At 30.8% G+C, this 17568-nt stretch overlaps 1 protein-coding gene across 1 annotated transcript; it reads left to right on the plus strand.

Annotated features, from left to right (window-relative positions):
* Positions 1-209: 209 nt before the first annotated feature.
* On the plus strand, positions 210-17059 carry LOC118201697 (RNA-binding protein squid-like). Its single transcript, XM_035373840.2, has 7 exons — positions 210-553; positions 5930-5970; positions 9675-9802; positions 9903-10055; positions 12859-13126; positions 16528-16752; positions 16877-17059. Exons 1-7 carry the CDS (start codon positions 369-371, stop codon positions 16963-16965), a joined length of 1089 nt encoding a protein of 362 aa, XP_035229731.1. The 5' UTR covers positions 210-368; the 3' UTR covers positions 16966-17059.
* Positions 17060-17568: the final 509 nt, after the last annotated feature.

The raw sequence follows: 17568 nt of genomic DNA on the forward strand, positions 1-17568 counted from the left end.
GAGCTCAAGCTTTTGGCGCACAAAAATGCTGCAGAGAATTCTTTTCGTCACTGTATGACATCAGAAGTCGTGTCGAATAAGAGCTTAGGATGGCGGCTGGGGCCAGGCGCTTGTGTTATCCGCCTGTGTGTTTGTCAGTCTGTCTCATTTTCCCATTACTCTTTCTCTATAAACGTCATGCGCAGGACTTCAACATTTGAGCCGGATACGTGACACGACATTGTTAGTTCTTGATAGAGTACCTCTGGCAACGACTGGTAATAACGCCAAAGTCCTGCATTGAAAAGCGGTAATAGAGTGCTGTATTTGAAGACAATTTTTTTTGGTAGAATTTGACTCGGTATTTCTCGTAATATCATAATTTTGAAATGGCAAGTGACGGGCAACAGTATAACGAACAAAATTTTGCCGAAGACCAGCAGTATTCAGAGTACAATGAGCAGAATTACAGCGAGCAAATGGAGCAAGGAGGTGAATCCGGTGAACAAAATCAAGAAGTTAATGGTACAGCTAATGATCCAGTGCCGCCCAAATCACCATCTGATGAAGACAGGTATAAGTTACTATAATTTTTACTTGCAAACCAAAAATATGAAATAAATCTTTTGAAAAGGCACAGTGGCCATTTTGCTGTTAATATTGGCCATTGTCTTAACGGCGCCATTTTTTCTGAGCAACGTTATCCGTTTACATCCATAAGAAAATATAATTTAACGTAATTTGTTTTAAAAAAAATTGTTACTCCTTTACAAGCGTATATTAAAATTAAGAATATTCTTTATTTATGCGGGTTTTGTTAGCTATCCTAAACATATTGACGTGTCGTTATAAGTGAGCTGTAAGAAAAATGCATGAATTAAAGAATGGTATATAAATATTTCAGAATGCATTTATGAAATAATCAAAGCTCTCAAATTGTTACTAATCGTAAGGTGTTTTTCGGTAATTTTTTTTCTTATCTTTATGAATTTGATCTCAACCGTTTTCTTAATACCTAACTATGATCGATTTTTTGTTTAAAAGTTAAATGTGCCATTTCCGTAGTAATATTTGTGTAATACGAATGATTTTTGTGTTAATTTCTGAAAAATATATTTGTATTAAGATCGTATTTATAATATTGTTTTGTATAAATTTCATAATTTTCGTTTAATATGTAAATTTAACAATTTTGACTGAAGATTATATTTTTTTATAAAAGTAACTTCTATATTTCTTCCATGCACAGTTAAATGAAACCAATATGTATTTATAATTTTTTTCATTAAATTTAACGAGCTGTTTTTAACAGCTAAAGGGATAAAAGTTAAATGCTTGGTTAAGTTTGCTTAAAGTAGTTCTGTAATGTTACATAAAATGTCGAGTCTCGTGAAAAATATGTGAATGCGATTTGGTGCAAAAGTCCAGCGAATGTGCGCTTTAAGTAGTTTGAAAATTAAAAGTTTAAGAATTTTAAAAACTTTTCGCAGATTAAAATAGAAATTACTATAAAAGTATAAAATCTGTGTTTAGAAAAAGCATTCCTTGAGTTTTGCATCAAGTCGTGATTGTTATCAGAAAAAAAAAAATGATGTTGAATTGCCTTTAGCAAACTGTATTATAACTTTTTCTATATTTTATGTATTTTTCAGAGCCTACAAGCATCTTGCATTTCTTTTGCCTTTTCATATATAAATTATATTAGATATTAACATTGTCATGTAAACTTAAATATAAAACTTCCTTTTTCTACACATAGTATGTAGATCATCTACATGTAAATGTAATGTTTGTGCCCAGTACCAGTGATTCCCACTAAGCTTTGATTAAAAATTTGGATTCCTCAATCATCAGCTACATTATATATTTCTTACTTTGCCAAATTCATTCATCTCTACGAAGATAATTTTTTAAGAAAAAATGTTAGAGTTTTTACTGCAATTTAAAGAAAGTTGTTTTCACTGCTAATGTTTTTGGCTGCAAATTTAAGAGAACTTTCACTGCAGATTTTAAGAGACATCAACATTCATTGCAATTTTAAGAGAAATGCCTTATTCTCACTGTTGAAATCTTAATTTCTTGGATAAATTCACTAAATGTTACTCATAGCAATAAATGTTAAGACTTAAAAAGGAAGTTCGTGTTTTCCGTTCCATGTTTAGTGCAGTATGAAGCCAAAAAAAAAAGATATTTGGCTACTTCACCCTTTTTTCAGAATCTGCAATTGTATGGCCTGCAAAATCAAGGTGATGAGATGAATTTTATAAAGTGATCGATTCATCGCTTGGAGCAAGCTTGTGAGAAGGTATGTCTTTAGCTTCTGTCTTAAGCTAAAAAAAAAAAAAAAAAAAAAAATGGAACAATGGTGACTAATTTGAACATACTGGAAAAGTGAGACTTAATTTAACTGATAATGGCTTTAAGAGAAGAAGAATAAATTTAATGTGTGGCATAAAATAATTATTAAGTGTTTTAATGAAGATAAGTTTCAAGAAAGTAATACTTCAAGTGATAAAGTGATTTTGAAATGTGATAATTCATCTGAGAAGCAATGTGGATATTCATTAAAAGTAATTTAATAAACTGCAATTTTGTAAATTTGGAAAAAGATTAAATTCAACGAATTTTAATTTGTGATTATTCCTGCTTTGATAATATCTCCAGGAAAAACATAATGTTAAAATATTTTTGTATTTTACTTTTGTAAAGATATTAATTTGTAACTTTTAAAATGTAGTTATCAGATTGCTTGTAAATTAAGTTAAATGAAATTAAAGCTTTTAAGAAACTGTCTGAATAGAGTGCTTCAGATATTTAATATGCATCATCAGTGTTATATGTGTAATCTGTTTTGGGTCATATTTTCTAGTACAGTGTTTCTTAACCATCATGAAACACAGGTATTTTTATTGTACAGCAGTACAAATTAGTATTACAATTAATAAATACATTTGTCTCTATAAATATTGTTAATCTCTAAAATAAAAGTATTGCATCAAATGTGTAAAGATTTCTTAAATATAGTAATTAAAACATGTAGGTTAATTTTTGGTCTTACTAAAATTTTAATACATGTGAAAGCAGTTAATCTCTTACTGTGGTCACTTAGTAATTTCTGGCTTTCAAGAAAAAAGGGGATAAACTAACTATATTAAATTTTAGTAATTTAAAAAGGAATTATTAATGGTAGCCAGTTGGGAGTTAAATTATATCATAGTGTTTTCTGTTTTAAATATAATATAGCTAATTGGATCTAAAAGCATACATTTGTTGCAATACTGATTTATTTTTTAGAAAATATTCTTAATTTTGTGCCTGCATTTCAGGCAGGGTTGCCAGTTGCTTAATTTTAAAATACCAAAAATTTTATGTAAAAGAAAAATTCATTGTATTGTATGACATTGGTGTTTAAGTTTCTCATATGGGGTGTATAACTGTAAAATAATGTTTGTGTTTGAAAACTAATTATTTTTCGAATTTGTTTTTGGGTATACATCAGGGATGACCCAATATGTCTTAATTAATGATTCTAGTGAAAGTTGTAATACAGTTATTTGTTTAAAGTGTCTTGAGTTTAATGAAGTATTTAATAATGTGGTAAGTTTGCAGGTTATGGGCCAGTTTGGCAACTTAAAAGAATTGTCAGTTTTATTTTGATGATTGTGATTTTAAATAAAGCATGTAAACATTTAAGCAATACTGATCTAAAAAACTATTTAAAGAAAAACAAAAAGACTTTTAAAGCAAGTTTATCTGTTTGCATTTATAAGATTAAGAGCTCAAAATGGAGAATAAGTAATAGAAAACTATTTTCTGCACAGCCAAAACATTAATAAAGTAAGTGAAAAGGAATTTAAAAATAGCAAGCATTTCAACATGTGTGTAAGTACATCTTAATAAATTTGAGTTCATGGTTGATATTGCATATCTATGTTGTATATATGTAAATTACAGTCAAACTCATCTTTCATCCTGCTAAGTACTCTTCAGACTTATTTAATAAGTCTATATGAATTTGTGTGATAACCGTCCTGGGATCCTGGAAAGAAGACTCATTTATGCAAAAGCATACAAATTCACTATTGTTGAGATATTTGTATTATTTTCAACAGTCTAAAATAACAGCAGATCATGGTAAAGTAGTTTCTTTTATAATTTTTTAATACACATTCTTTGGGTTTTTTTTCCCTTTTTATATGAAAAAGACATTTGCTTGATAATCTTTCAATGCAACCCATGAATCATTTATGTGCTTTTCTATATTTTCATTGATTTTTCCCAGTCCTTCAAGCACATCTCCACATATATATTAAGGTAGAACATCTTCCAAGCTACTACAGTGTAATTAATCGCGTCTTGCTTAATCTTATTGAACTTATTTCTGATCTTGTAAATATGTTAGTTGAAGGGTCAAACTTGCAAGTAAACATTAGTTAGAAAATGAAGAGCCTTTTATATACATTTCTTTTGACCTTGTTTTTGGAAGCACCAGAAACACAGCACTGCCATTCACACAGATGTGTTGCATCTAAGTCTCTTAATTTAATGCAGACCTGTGTATTAGGAATAAAGAGTAATTGGTTTATGCTTTTATTTCTTATTAAGGACTTATTACTACCAGTCTGTTGCATTTTTATGTATTGTATTTATCTTAAAAAAACAAAGTTTTGGATAATTTTGATTGTTTAAGCATCTTCTAATTGTTATATAAAATTCTTTCTGTATCTGGCATTGTAAAGTTGTGTTTTTGCTATGGTGTTAAAAAAGGGGAGGAAATTAGACTAAATATTGGGTTTAAATGAAGTTCCATGTATGAAATATTTTTTTTAATCTGTTTTTAAAGCTTTTCTCCTAAGAGACCAAATGTTTGGTTCCAAAATCCAAAATTTCCACGAAGAAAGGTATATTTTTGATTATAACAAAATACCTCTGATAATTTTCTAGATTCTCTTTTAATAATATACTGTAATTTCTTGGTCATGTTTCAAAATGCAGTTATGTATACTGTAGACATAACAAAAAAAATAGTACTTGTAGAGAATTACCTTTGATCAACAACGAGCTCGGCTTTTGTACCAGCTCTGCTGCACTGAGTAAAAATGAACATAACTCTCATTATGAATTTGATTGACAGAGCCTTTTGAAAGATAGATTGCTTGATCTCAATTTCTGAAGGGTTAATTAACGGTTACACATCCTTGGTGTATGCTTTTATAACGAAATTTTTGTGAACCCTTTAGTGTAATTAATTTCTGTGACTTATTTTAATGCACTTAAAAACTGTAATGTGTTTTAAGGCATGTAAAATCTATATTGAAAATTGTAAAAGCGTGCCATTTCACTTCTGTACTAGTATTAATGTAATTTTTGTTATGTAGTATGAATGCATGTTCAGTAATCATTATTGCAAAATAAGGCTGGCAACCCATGCTGATTTTGTGCATTAATTACTGGAATGGATATAACCTGAGAGTAAATAAATTGATCGACACAAGTTTATGAAAGAAAGGGTTGTGAAACACTGTTCTAGTATTTGTGAAAGAGCATTCTCATTGTTAACAACTGCCTTTGTCTTCAATAGGTTTTCCCCTTGTGACATGAGCAAGATGTCTACACCAGACCTCAATGGTACATGTTAGGTTTTTTGTGATGATAGTGTACTACACTTTTGCAGTACATTATATTTTCATATTGTAAAGTTAAAAAAATATATAATAAAAGCCTCATTGCATAAATATATATTAATAGTATGAATATTTGCACTCAAGATTTAATTTTAATTTGGATGATAAAAATTTTTCAGAGGCCTTATCATAAACGTTTTCAGTCAATGCAGATTTGGTCTTTTTTTCAGTTTAAAAACACTTTAAAGGTAACTGATTTTGTAATTCGAGGTGATGTATATGAAGTAATATTTTAAATAATAATATTTTTCTTTTTTAAATTTCAGGAAGCTTTTTATTGGTGGTATAAGTTGGGATACTGATCAGAGTATGTATTTTTTTTACTTTACATCCATTACATATCCTCGGTTCCCTAATGAATTGAATAATGCTTTAAATTTAAATGACTGTCAACGTACATGTGTCCTGTCCGTGTTCCGAGTAATTTTTTGGAAGTGTTAATATTGATGCTAACTAGTCAATTCATAATGAAAACTAAACTTTATTTGTTTATTTAATGTTGATGTTAACTTCTGAAGCCCAAGGGTTTGCATATTGTTTTTGATTACTCAGATTTCAATGACATTGATCTCCTGAGTATATGTAGTGACACATCAGAATATAATTCAGTTTCTAATGGACATATGCATATTTTTAAGCATGATGCTTTTCTTTAAGTGTAAGATTTTGTCAAATCTTAAGTGCTGTGGAGGTATCTCAGTTTTTAGTAGTTCAGAATGGTAACTGAAGGGGGAAAGCTGGGTACTTGTCTTACGACTTAGGCGATAAAGTGAGTTTTTTGCATTGGTGAAAAACAAATAATTACTGGTTTGCACATGTATGAGAAATGAATAACTGTATTGTGTCAATATAGCGATTTTACATTGTAAAAAACTCATGCTAACCATTTCATGTGGTACTCCTTTGAGACTATCAATTGAAAATTATTGAATTCTAAATTTATTTGAATCATGTGCCAGTATAATAAGAATCTTGCTTATCTAGACATTAAGATCTATTAGAAATTCAAATTATGCCATATTTTAATACAGTCAAAAGTCGTTAATCCGGACTCATCGGGACTTTGGCGATTCCGGATTATAGATCATCAGTTTAAATTTGGTAAGATGGCATGCAGAAATTATGAAATTAAAAATATGAAACCGTAATTTATGAAATAAAGAACAATTATGATCTAAAGGGTATCAAAATTTATAAAAAAAGCTTAATAATTACTTGTTTACTTTGTTAAACATTTCTTTCAATGTAAGTTGTTTAAGTTGCTTTGTTTTTTCGATAATACTTTCTCTTTAATTCTATAAACAAACATAATTTCTTGTTCAGTTCCGCTGTTCAAGTCCTATAATTGCTGTGTCGAGAATACTAATTTTTTAATCGAAATTTTCGTTTTCGATAATCTCTGTGTAACTTTCTTCACTATTAGTGGTGGTATTCCAATTCATTGTGCGCCCTGTCGTTTCCCTCCCCCCGCAGAGCAGCGTGAAATTGATAAACAGATTTCAGAATGATTAGGTAATCAAGCCTTTATCCATTTTTTTGCAGCAATTCCGCTTTCTGTTTAATGGACTTTGAAACATACTTTCGCTTTGTAGATACTTTACATATTAGTAAATATATATCAGAAATTCTATTTGACATAATCGAAAGTTCAAGCTTACTTTTATAAAATTGCTCTAACAGTCTGCAAAAAATAATAAGCCGGATCCAGTTCGAAGATTAATCAACAACGCGATCTGCAACATGAACTGAATTACATAATTTTAGCTTAGCTTATACTGTCCGTTATATATTAAATGAGCTTGTGTAAACGTATTATGTGCATGCGCACACTCATTCGCAGCCGTAAAGGTCTTGCGCGTGCGTCAACGCGACGTCTGCGCAAAAGGTTTGTAGCTTGGAGGTCCGGATTATAGATCATTTCGGATTATGGGTGTCCGAATTAATGACTTGACTGTACTGTGTTTTAGGTAAGTCATTACAGTTCCCTGTTAAAGTCTTGAAACATGAAATTTATGATAAGAATTTCCGCAGTTTTGGCAACCAAGCATGGTGGATACTTTAACAAGGAAGTACTACTAATCCTACATTCAGTATTCTTGTAATTTGGCTTTTAATTTCTGATTATGATATGTGCATTAAAATCCACATTTTCTTTAATGTTCCTGATGATTTACAACAAATGGTTATTTTACAAAAGCATCCCTTTTCTAGGCATATAGTCCTCATTTTCTTGGCGGTAATCGCCTTCCTCTTCGAAACCTTACGTATACTGACAAGATGAAAACAATTTGAATGCTTAATTCCGTAACAAATTATCTAAACTAGCATTGCATCTTGAAGAGAAATGTTAGAAAAAGATGGCAGGCACTTTAAATTATAAAATGCTTAAAGTTAGTTGCTTTCTGTAATGATTTAAGCTCCTGTTCATGCTTTTGTCTGTAGGCTGGATCAGTGTTATTCAAACTTTATAGCAGTGCAGTCCCATAAAAATAATTTTGGAACCCCAGTCAGAATGTTGACCCTTCATTATACAGCCAAATACCGAAAATCCGCCGACCTGAAATCCGCGCTGCTTCTCAGAATATAAACATTCAGTTTATAGGTTCTGGAAAGCGCAACATTGAGTACGGAATATCGAAGAAAAAAATACTTACCGAATAATAATGAGTCAAAACGGAAATACCAAATTATTGATATAAAAAAGTTTAAAAAATAAGATTAATTTTTTTTCCCTCTAATCTGCATCGAGGTAAAAAAGCAGACTATTAACTCAACTCTTTGTTAAGTTCAGGATTCACTGAGCTTTATTTCATTTCACCAGATTGTTTAGTGCTGCCTTTTTTTATCTGAATAATTTGTGGATAAATTAAGAATATTTTTAATTTCAGCCCTTTTTAATACAATGGCAGATAAGAAATGCATTCGTGATTTTACTGCTGCAACTTTGCAAAACGTAAACACGTTGCATTGACGGTAACGCAAAAAGTGCAAATTCTGTAAAAGATGAAGCAGGTGCTACTCCTCGATTTATAGCAGAATGGTATGGAATTGCGACACTATTGTGTATGATGTACGGAAAAATAAAAAAAGCAACAGTGATTCTAACACTGGAATCCGAAACCAGAAATCTTTGCATGAGGCGAAATCGGCAAACCTCAATGCTGTGTACATATAATACAATGGATAATATAATCAATTCATGTATGTAATAATAATTTAATGTATCTAATACGCCTTATTCATTTTGCATTTTTAGTCTTTATCTTTTCTGTCCTGAAATCCGCAAAATCCTAAAATCTGCACAACCTGTGGTCCCAAGCTTTGCGGATTTCTGGAACTTTACTGTATACCATCAGGTCAGATTTTTAGCATTTTTATCCACCTTTCAAACTCGCTACAGATTTTTGCAATGTTTGGTTTGAATGCCATTAGACGCAGATTATCATTGCATTTCTCAATTCTTTGATCAAGTTGTGATATTCTCTGTCCAGTACAGGTGTTAGTCAAGAGAGAACCTTGCTTTTTTTGCCAAAAAGTCTTTCACTGCAATTGTATAGTGCTTGAGACAATTCCAATTGATTTAGGTCATAAGATTAGTTTTATAGGAAACAGGAAGGATTTTCACATTTTTAGCACTTTGTTTTATGAAATTTTGTATTTGCAGAACACTGATGTTTATTTCTGTTTGTATTCTTTCAAGCTGAAAAATTGGTCAGAAAGCTTATAAAACTATATTCACTGTAGCAAGCTTTGACTATCCCTTTTGAAATATTCTGATTGACAAAATTCTGCGATTGGTATTATTTGTGTTTTTCGAATTGAAAATAAATTAGAAGGCTTCTAAAACTGTAATGGGATTTGGCTGTATCCATGTTAAGCTTGATCCTTTAATTCTTAATAGTTTGAGAAGTTTTTAAAACATATAGTAATTGTAAACAAGTACGTGAATGCTACATAATTCATATTTTAAATTTAATTTCTTAAAATGTTATGCTTTTTTATTTTCTACAGAGGATCTGAAAGAGTATTTTTCAAAATTTGGTGAAGTTACTGATGTCACTATTAAAACTGACCCTACAACTGGAAAATCTAGAGGCTTTGGATTCATTACATTCGCAGTTGAAGAGACAGTAGACAATGTAGGTCTTGTACACAGTGTTAATTTTGAAATCAAAAGGCCTTCATAGGAATTCATATACTTTTTTTGTATTTTCATTAATTTTTTTTCAAATGTTTTAGGTATTGAGAAATGTGCCACATACAATAAAAGGAAAACAGATTGATCCTAAAAGGGCTAAGGCCAGGCCAGGAATTAAAAAGATCTTTGTTGGTGGGTTAGATATTGACTACCCAGAAGCTGATATAAAAGCATATTTTGAAAAATATGGAAAGGTATTTATATAAAAATTTATTGTTAAAATTTACATTATAAATAATTCTGTATATGTAAACAGAGTTTTATAGTCTGGTGATCTGTTGAACTGTGGTTCGTTAATTAAGAGTTGATCAAGGTCTACTTTTTCCAAGAACAAGTGTGAAATTTATGCTGGCAAAATCCCATCAAGAAATGGTGTTTTAATGAGCTCAAATACAGTATGTAGTTTTTTCCAAATCAGAGCTTCATATTTATACTTTCATAAATAACATGTTTTAAAATGTCATTTTTTGATTATTTACATTGTACATTCAGTTTGAAATAATGCATTAGTTTCTGAATAACAATAAGACTTGTCATGCATAGGTAAATTTTGGATTACATCATGTGATGCGTTAATAAAATTTTAAGGATATGACTCTTGTTAACCTTTGTTGAGAAGCAAAATTTAATGGAAAAGAATCGATGACAAATTTTCGGTATATTTTGGATCACTTGGATCGGTATCACTTGGATGATTTTACATGTGACCATATTATTGATAGCATTGAAGAAGGCCAAGAAGAACAATGCTGCTAGGGAGTTCGACGTCAGCCAGTGTTGTTTCAGGGCTGTGGAGATCATTTCAAATAACTAGCAAACGTCTAATTGGACTAGATAGAACTGGTCTTGTGTACTATTCTTAAGGTTTCAGTCTGTTACTAAATTATAGATAACTGATCTGGCATGAGAGTAGTACTGCTTATCGTCCAGAAAATATCTGGGAAAGGACCGGTATCTGAGGTGCAATTTCACGGTTTGAGCTGGCACTGTGATCAGTAGCTGTATGCTGCTGTTCTGTGTGTTTCCAGCTAAGGACTGTGCTTGGCCAACGATGCATTAATGATGTTCTGCTGCCTCATGTTTGTATATTCTGTGGTGCTGTCAGTGATAAATTTCATAGATGACAACATTACATGTCATCAAACAGTCGCTGTCAAAGAGCGTCTAGAACAGTGATGGCGAACATATTGGGGCTGTATGCCGAAAATTCAACCAAAACCAACTTATTTATAGCAAAGTGCCATCACCAATTAAACCTGAAAATGGGGGTTTGGTTTAGCAAAACAACATGCACATGATTTAAAAAACAAGAAAAGAGTTTTCAACGATACAAAAAAACTTTTTAGTACAGAAAATAGATTGGTTTTGCATAATTGAATGGGATTTTAGTTGTATTGGTTTTGCATAATTGAATGGGATTTTAGTTGTATACATATTGATAATTCATCAAACCTTGGCTCATACTTTGTTAATTTGAGACAACACATGCACCACTCAGGCTATCTGTCAGTCTGTTTCTTGTGTGACATTTGATATAATTCAAAGCTGAAAACAACTGCTCAGATGCATAAGATGTTCGAAACAAAGTAGCACTCCCAAGTGTTTTAATTTATTTGAACTTATTTGGAAGAGAATTCCATGCTTTTAGGATTTCATTATCAATTGTGCTGTCCTCTGTGATCTGTTACACAGATCAGAGCATTTTCTTTTCCCCCGTAGAGATTTCTTGAAATTCCAAATTTTCAAGATTATATAAGATTGAAGTACATTCCGTTTAAGATATTAAATTAGAACTCGCTGGCAGTCTGCAATAAATTTGAATTCGTTTAGCAAGCATTTTAGCTGCTTCAACTTTGGTGTATTCTTTGCCATGTGACAAGTATTATGATTGGCCCAAACAATTAAAACGTCGTAAATTGTGTCAATAAATATGTATATCACTAGCGGGCGGAAGCCCACTTTTAATTGTTCGTGTGTTCTCATGTTCAATTGTGCCTATATTCGAAAGTTGGACCGAACTACCAGTTTCGGCGATTTTAAACTAAAACAATTATTTAAATTACATAGTATAATTTTTATTGTGATTATTAATTTAAGGAAGTAATATTTTAGTTGTATGCTGTTTGATGCTTTGGGGAGAAGTTGTGCTGGTCTAAAATGCCCTCCAATACAATAGGATACTTATCAGTGCATTGCCAGAGGAATGGTATAAATTTCTCCAATAGCTGTTTGGTAGTGTAGTGCAAAGTATGATACGACATGTGGGATCTTATACAGTCTTGCATGTAACCATAATCTGAATTGCCATCTTAAACCAGAATGCTTGCAGAAGTAATTGCATTATTTCCACTATTACATATTTAGCAAAATATGACCATTTTGTTCTTGAGTACTTCTCAGATCTTTCTAGATTTCAGAGTACAATAAATTTTTATTGTTATGTTGTAGTATTTTCACATTATTTAACTTGGTATCCCAAACACACTTTTTAATATGCTGTATAGCTGCTTGTGATCCATCCTTAGCAGTTGTCCACCAGTGTATTTTAAAGTAAAATATATATAAAGTAGCCAAGTAAAATATATATGTACTTAATTATGCGTGAATAGTAAGACCTAGTCTTATTATTATTATAAAGGCAGAGCAGTTCTGTGATAAGAGTCATGATAATTCCCACTAATATTTTGCTCAATAGATCTATTATAGTACAGAAGAGATTACTGCATTAGCAAGGAGCACTGCAAGGTAAACTAGCAATAATGTTTAACTATAAAATCAAAAATAAATCGTTTGCGGAACATTTTTGGAGAACACCTGAATTTTAACCATATAGACTTAAAAAAGCGTTTGCATTTGTTAATTTTTTAAAAAGTAAAAAAATATTGTCATGGATAAGGAGGGCTACACTCTATTCTTGTTTTAAATATTAACTTTAAATAATTAAATGGTATGCATTTATTAACAGCGTGGTCAATTTTTAAATCTGGTGTTTGATAGGTTGAAACTGTTGAATTGCCATTTGACAAGGTGAAAAACCAGAGAAGGCAGTTCTGTTTTGTCACCTTTGAAACGGAAGAAGCTTGTGAAAATTCATGCAAGCAAGCTAAGCAGAAAATTGGTAATAAAGAATGCGATGTCAAGAAGGCTACTAACAAACCTGACCCAAGAATGGGTGGTGGACGGGGAGGTCCTGCTGCTGCATGGGGTGCTGCCTTCCCAGCACGTGGTGCTGCTGCTCGTGGTAGAGGTGCAAGAGGCAGAGGAGGTAAAACTATTTAAATATCTCATGATTTTTCTGATAAAATATTGCTGTTATGTAATTAAAATTTTTTTAAGATTTACTTAAAATAATTTATCATAGATCTGCCTTATTCAGTAATAAAGTTTTGAGTACTCTTCTGTTAAGGGGGCACCAGATTCACAAATATATATATATTGCATGTGTATATTCTTTATATATGTGCACACATGCATACATAAACTTGTGCTTTTTCAGAATCCAGTTCTGATAACTGAAGAGTTAGTTTAGGTATACATAACCAATCATATTGTATAAATATATTGCAGTTTTGTATTGTGTAAGCAGATAGGTGAACAACCATTGCAAAATTCGGTAAAATGTTAGATATAATTTGGTATCTGCTGCATTCCTAGTAAAAAGCAAATTTTGATTTCTTCCTGTGGGGGGGGGAAGTGAACAGTTATTTGAAGCTGCTAAAGTATAAAATATATGTAGTAGAAATACGTAGTATTGGAAGAAATATTTAGTAGAAAAAGTGCCACAACCCTCCTAAGGATGCACAATTTTTGAAATCTTAAATTACCCTGGTGCTATTAAACACTACCCAACATTAAATTCCGCGTGATATTGTGAAATTGTTGTTTTTGAGATTCTCCTGAACAGCATACAGTTTGTCCTTTTGAATTTTCCTCTTCAAAATTACAAAGTTAAACGGACACTATATAAATACTAGCTTATGCTGCACAGTTTTCATATACTGTTTTTACTGTATAAATCAGTTTCATAACTTAATTTCGTTTTTAATTCAATTTTCTTTATTTCTGTTTATCTGAAACTAAAATTCTGTTTCAGAATCTACCTAAAATAGATACCAAAGCAAGTTAAAACAGTATATTCTCAGAAAAGTTTATTGCTAATATTTAAATAGAATAATTGTGAATTATGTAGAAAAAACATATTTAGATTTAGTGGTATTTGAATTTATTAGTGAGACAACATTTGACTATAATATACACATTGTAATAAAGGTCAGTCTAATGAGTTTAAGAAGTTTTCCATTACTTCCAATTTTTTCAGCTGTTAAGAAAAACTTGCCATCCTTTTTCAACCTTGTTAGACTTGAGAAATATAAAATTTGTTACTACGTCAAAAATGTTATTTGCCTAAAGGTGGCATATAATGCTTAGAAAATATTAGAAATCGGATTCCAAATATAAAAGGCCATTATTATGAACACTGTTTGCTAGTTATGTCTTAGCTGGAATGCCCTGATAGTCTGTTCCATCCTGTTTCCAGTTTTATTGGGTGTTTATTATGCTTTACCTACATTTTAATTTAATGGGTGTAAATCATTTGATGGTGATGTTGGTACTTTGTATTATTGCAAATTGCCATAGTCTTCTACAAGTGAAAAGATAAAAATTACTTATCAGGTACAGATTGGTGATTTTCACTTTTTTAGTTGTCATATTATCGATATTTACCATAAATCAACAAACATATTCAACATAGTGAAATAAAAAATTAACTCAAATTTTCATTATTAAGTAACCATTATGTGATGCAAATATAAAACAAATTTTGTGTGATTTTTAGCATTGCACTTTCTATGTACACAGGAATAAATTTTCTCTTTAAAAAACCAAAAATTGCACAATCACCACCTTTCTACCAGACTTATGTTATTGTACCCATTAGTGATTTTTAGCAAAATACTGCATTGCTGCAGAGAGATTTCCCGAGCAAATACAGTAAGACTGCTTTTAAAACTGGATACATACCAGTGCTTAAACAGGTAATTTTACATATGAATAATATGGATAAATGAAATAAAGTATAAGAAAAATTTCTCTCGTTCTTTTTTTGTCTTCCTAACATTTATTATTAAATAGTCTGATTATTTTTATTATAGAGTGTATTTCTAATATAGATTTCATTTATAAAACATTTATGAAAATTTTAAAAAGTTTCCATTAAGAAGTTATGTTTTTGATGAGAAAATTTCATTTGGATCGTGTGTGTATGAAGGTATTTTGGTCTAGTTTACCTTTTCCTGTGTTGTTCAGTAGGTGGTTATCAATAGCAAAATATTGCATCAATGACACTTCATTTTACCTTTGAGCTTGTATCAAAAGTTACCATATTTGACTGCATATAAGATGCACTTTTTTCCTAAATTTGGTCTTCAATAATTGTTTATTTGGCTTTTACGAAACGTGAGAATGTAAAGAAACCACGCTAGTGTGTGGCCGTCAAATATGGTAAATCATTTAGTATAAACTGATCCGTAATTTTTGTTATAGTGGCTAAACATTTTTAGTTAGGACAAACTTTACTTTTGCTCCTCATTTTCAGACACAAATTTCATTATCTTTGTGCTTGTTCAACTAATGTAAGGTCATCATTGGAAATATTTTCACAAGTTGTAGCCTTCAATAATTCAATATCCTGCACATTTATATTATGTAGTCTTCTGTCATAAGCCAGCTTGATAACTTCGTTGACATCAATGAATTCTAATTGTGTCAGCATGTTTCCTTAGCTCTGGCCATATATTCCATACTTCTTTCAAGCATTTTTCAGTCACCTCATTCCAAGCATAAATGATATCATTCAAAGTGTCCTATGATATTGAATTAAAAAAATATTTGTTATGATTGTTTTTTTTTTTTTTTTTTTTCCTTTTCTCCATTTGTTTATATGTCAGTTGTGTAAATCTCTGCTGTAGATAATAAACTGTAAAATTTGAAATTATTGCCTTGATCTGCTGGTTGAATTAATGAAGTTATGTTTGACAGCAAGAAAACTGCTTCTGAAAACCCGCTGATAAGTTGGACTGCTTGGTACATTATTGATAAAATATAAAACTTTCAGTTCTAGTTTTTAAGTTCTCAGCTGTAATAAATAGATGAAAAAGTTGGGTAAACCAACTGTCAAATTTTTATAATGATTTAAGATTATTACATTCTCAAATTACTGGTAAAGATGATTTTAAAATTCTCTTTAAAGTTTTAAATGATAATGTTTAAGTTTTAAATGATTTTAATGTTTAGAGTTTTAAATGATAAACAAGCAGTAATTTTTAAGTTCCTTTAGTGTTCTCACCCAGTAATGCTATCAGTTAACTGATCTTTTGCAGTTCTAAATTCTAAACCAACACAATGCATAAGTAATATCATTATGCACTAACTGAAGTATTTTAATTTTCTATGATATGGTAACATTAATTTTAAAGGTAAAAACTGATGGCTACTCTTTTTTAAATGTGTTATGGTTTTTGTATTTAGTACAGTGGTACCATTGGGATTTTAATGCATTATTTATATACTTGTATCATGTAAAGGTTTATATTTGTTTCTATCCAAGCCATGTTGATACATCTTCAGAGACTAAATATTGTTGGCTAATTCAAAATATACTTTTAGGGCCTGGATTTTCTCAACCTCAAGGATGGAGTGCTCCTGGTGGTTATGCAGGAGGATATGGTGGACAAGGTTATGGTTATGGTGGACAAGGCTATGGCAGTGGTTATGGAAATTACGGAAACTACGATTATGGATACAGTGGTGGTTATGGTAGTGGATATGGCAACTATGATTATAGTGGCTGGAACTATAACCAGAGTGGTGGATATGGTGGAGCTGGTTATGGTAGGTACAGTTCAAGTTTGTGTTTTAAATTAATGTAATACATAAATGCAAAAGGTACAGAATGTGAAAATTTATAAATCTTTAATGCAAGATTTATGCTTTAATCTATTTAAAATTATTTTAGGTCAGCAGCCAAGTAGTTACGGCAAAACTCCAAGACGTGGTGCTGCTACTGGAACTGCTACTAGTGCTTACCATCCTTATAGTCGTTAAGGAGCATTTTTTATTTAATCATCTTTCATCATGTCTCTTCATGTTTTGTACATAGATTTGGCTTTCTTCATTGAATAAACTTTTATTACTAGGAGACTGTGTATAATTACTTTGTATTTCAGATTAATTACCATTAAATGCATCAAAATTTGTGTTCCTTCCTTTTTTAAAAATTTTTACAGGTTAAAATGTAATTTTAGGAAAAATTTAAATTCTTTGAGATGCATTTCTGCTTAAAGCTGGTCTTATTTTTATAATGTATTAGTTATGTAGAAGTATCAGATAAAATTGGTTTATTTAATGGAGGATTTGTTTTACAAACCAGCTGAGAAACTACAATATACTGTATTTGATTCAAGTAAAAGCCTTGTGTATTTGAATTAAATATTTATGAATATGTTTTAAATTGCTTTTAATGAACTGATTGACAAATTTTGTTTTAAACTGAAAAAATTAAGTAGACTAATGATTCTAAAAATTGCAAGACCAAAATCGTACATTAAAACTGTAAACTAGCACTAGCATCTGCCAATTTAAAAGGGTTAGATATCTGGCATAGAGATGGGCAAAACTATTCCTTATAACCCTTTGTTGCATACAAAT

The sequence above is a fragment of the Stegodyphus dumicola genome, chromosome 2, assembly GCF_044657685.1.
Source record: "Stegodyphus dumicola isolate Sdum_Otavi_A_Nest chromosome 2, ASM4465768v1".
Taxonomy (NCBI): domain Eukaryota; kingdom Metazoa; phylum Arthropoda; class Arachnida; order Araneae; family Eresidae; genus Stegodyphus; species Stegodyphus dumicola.

Excerpts from the sequence above, each read along its gene's own strand:
- LOC118201697 (XM_035373840.2), top strand. The coding sequence starts at position 369 with ATGGCAAGTGACGGGCAACAGTATAACGAACAAAATTTTGCCGAAGAC. Across the intron at positions 554-5,929 it reads TCACCATCTGATGAAGACAG|GAAGCTTTTTATTGGTGGTA; the intron begins GTATAAGTTACT and ends TTTAAATTTCAG. Across the intron at positions 5,971-9,674 it reads AAGTTGGGATACTGATCAGA|AGGATCTGAAAGAGTATTTT; the intron begins GTATGTATTTTT and ends TATTTTCTACAG.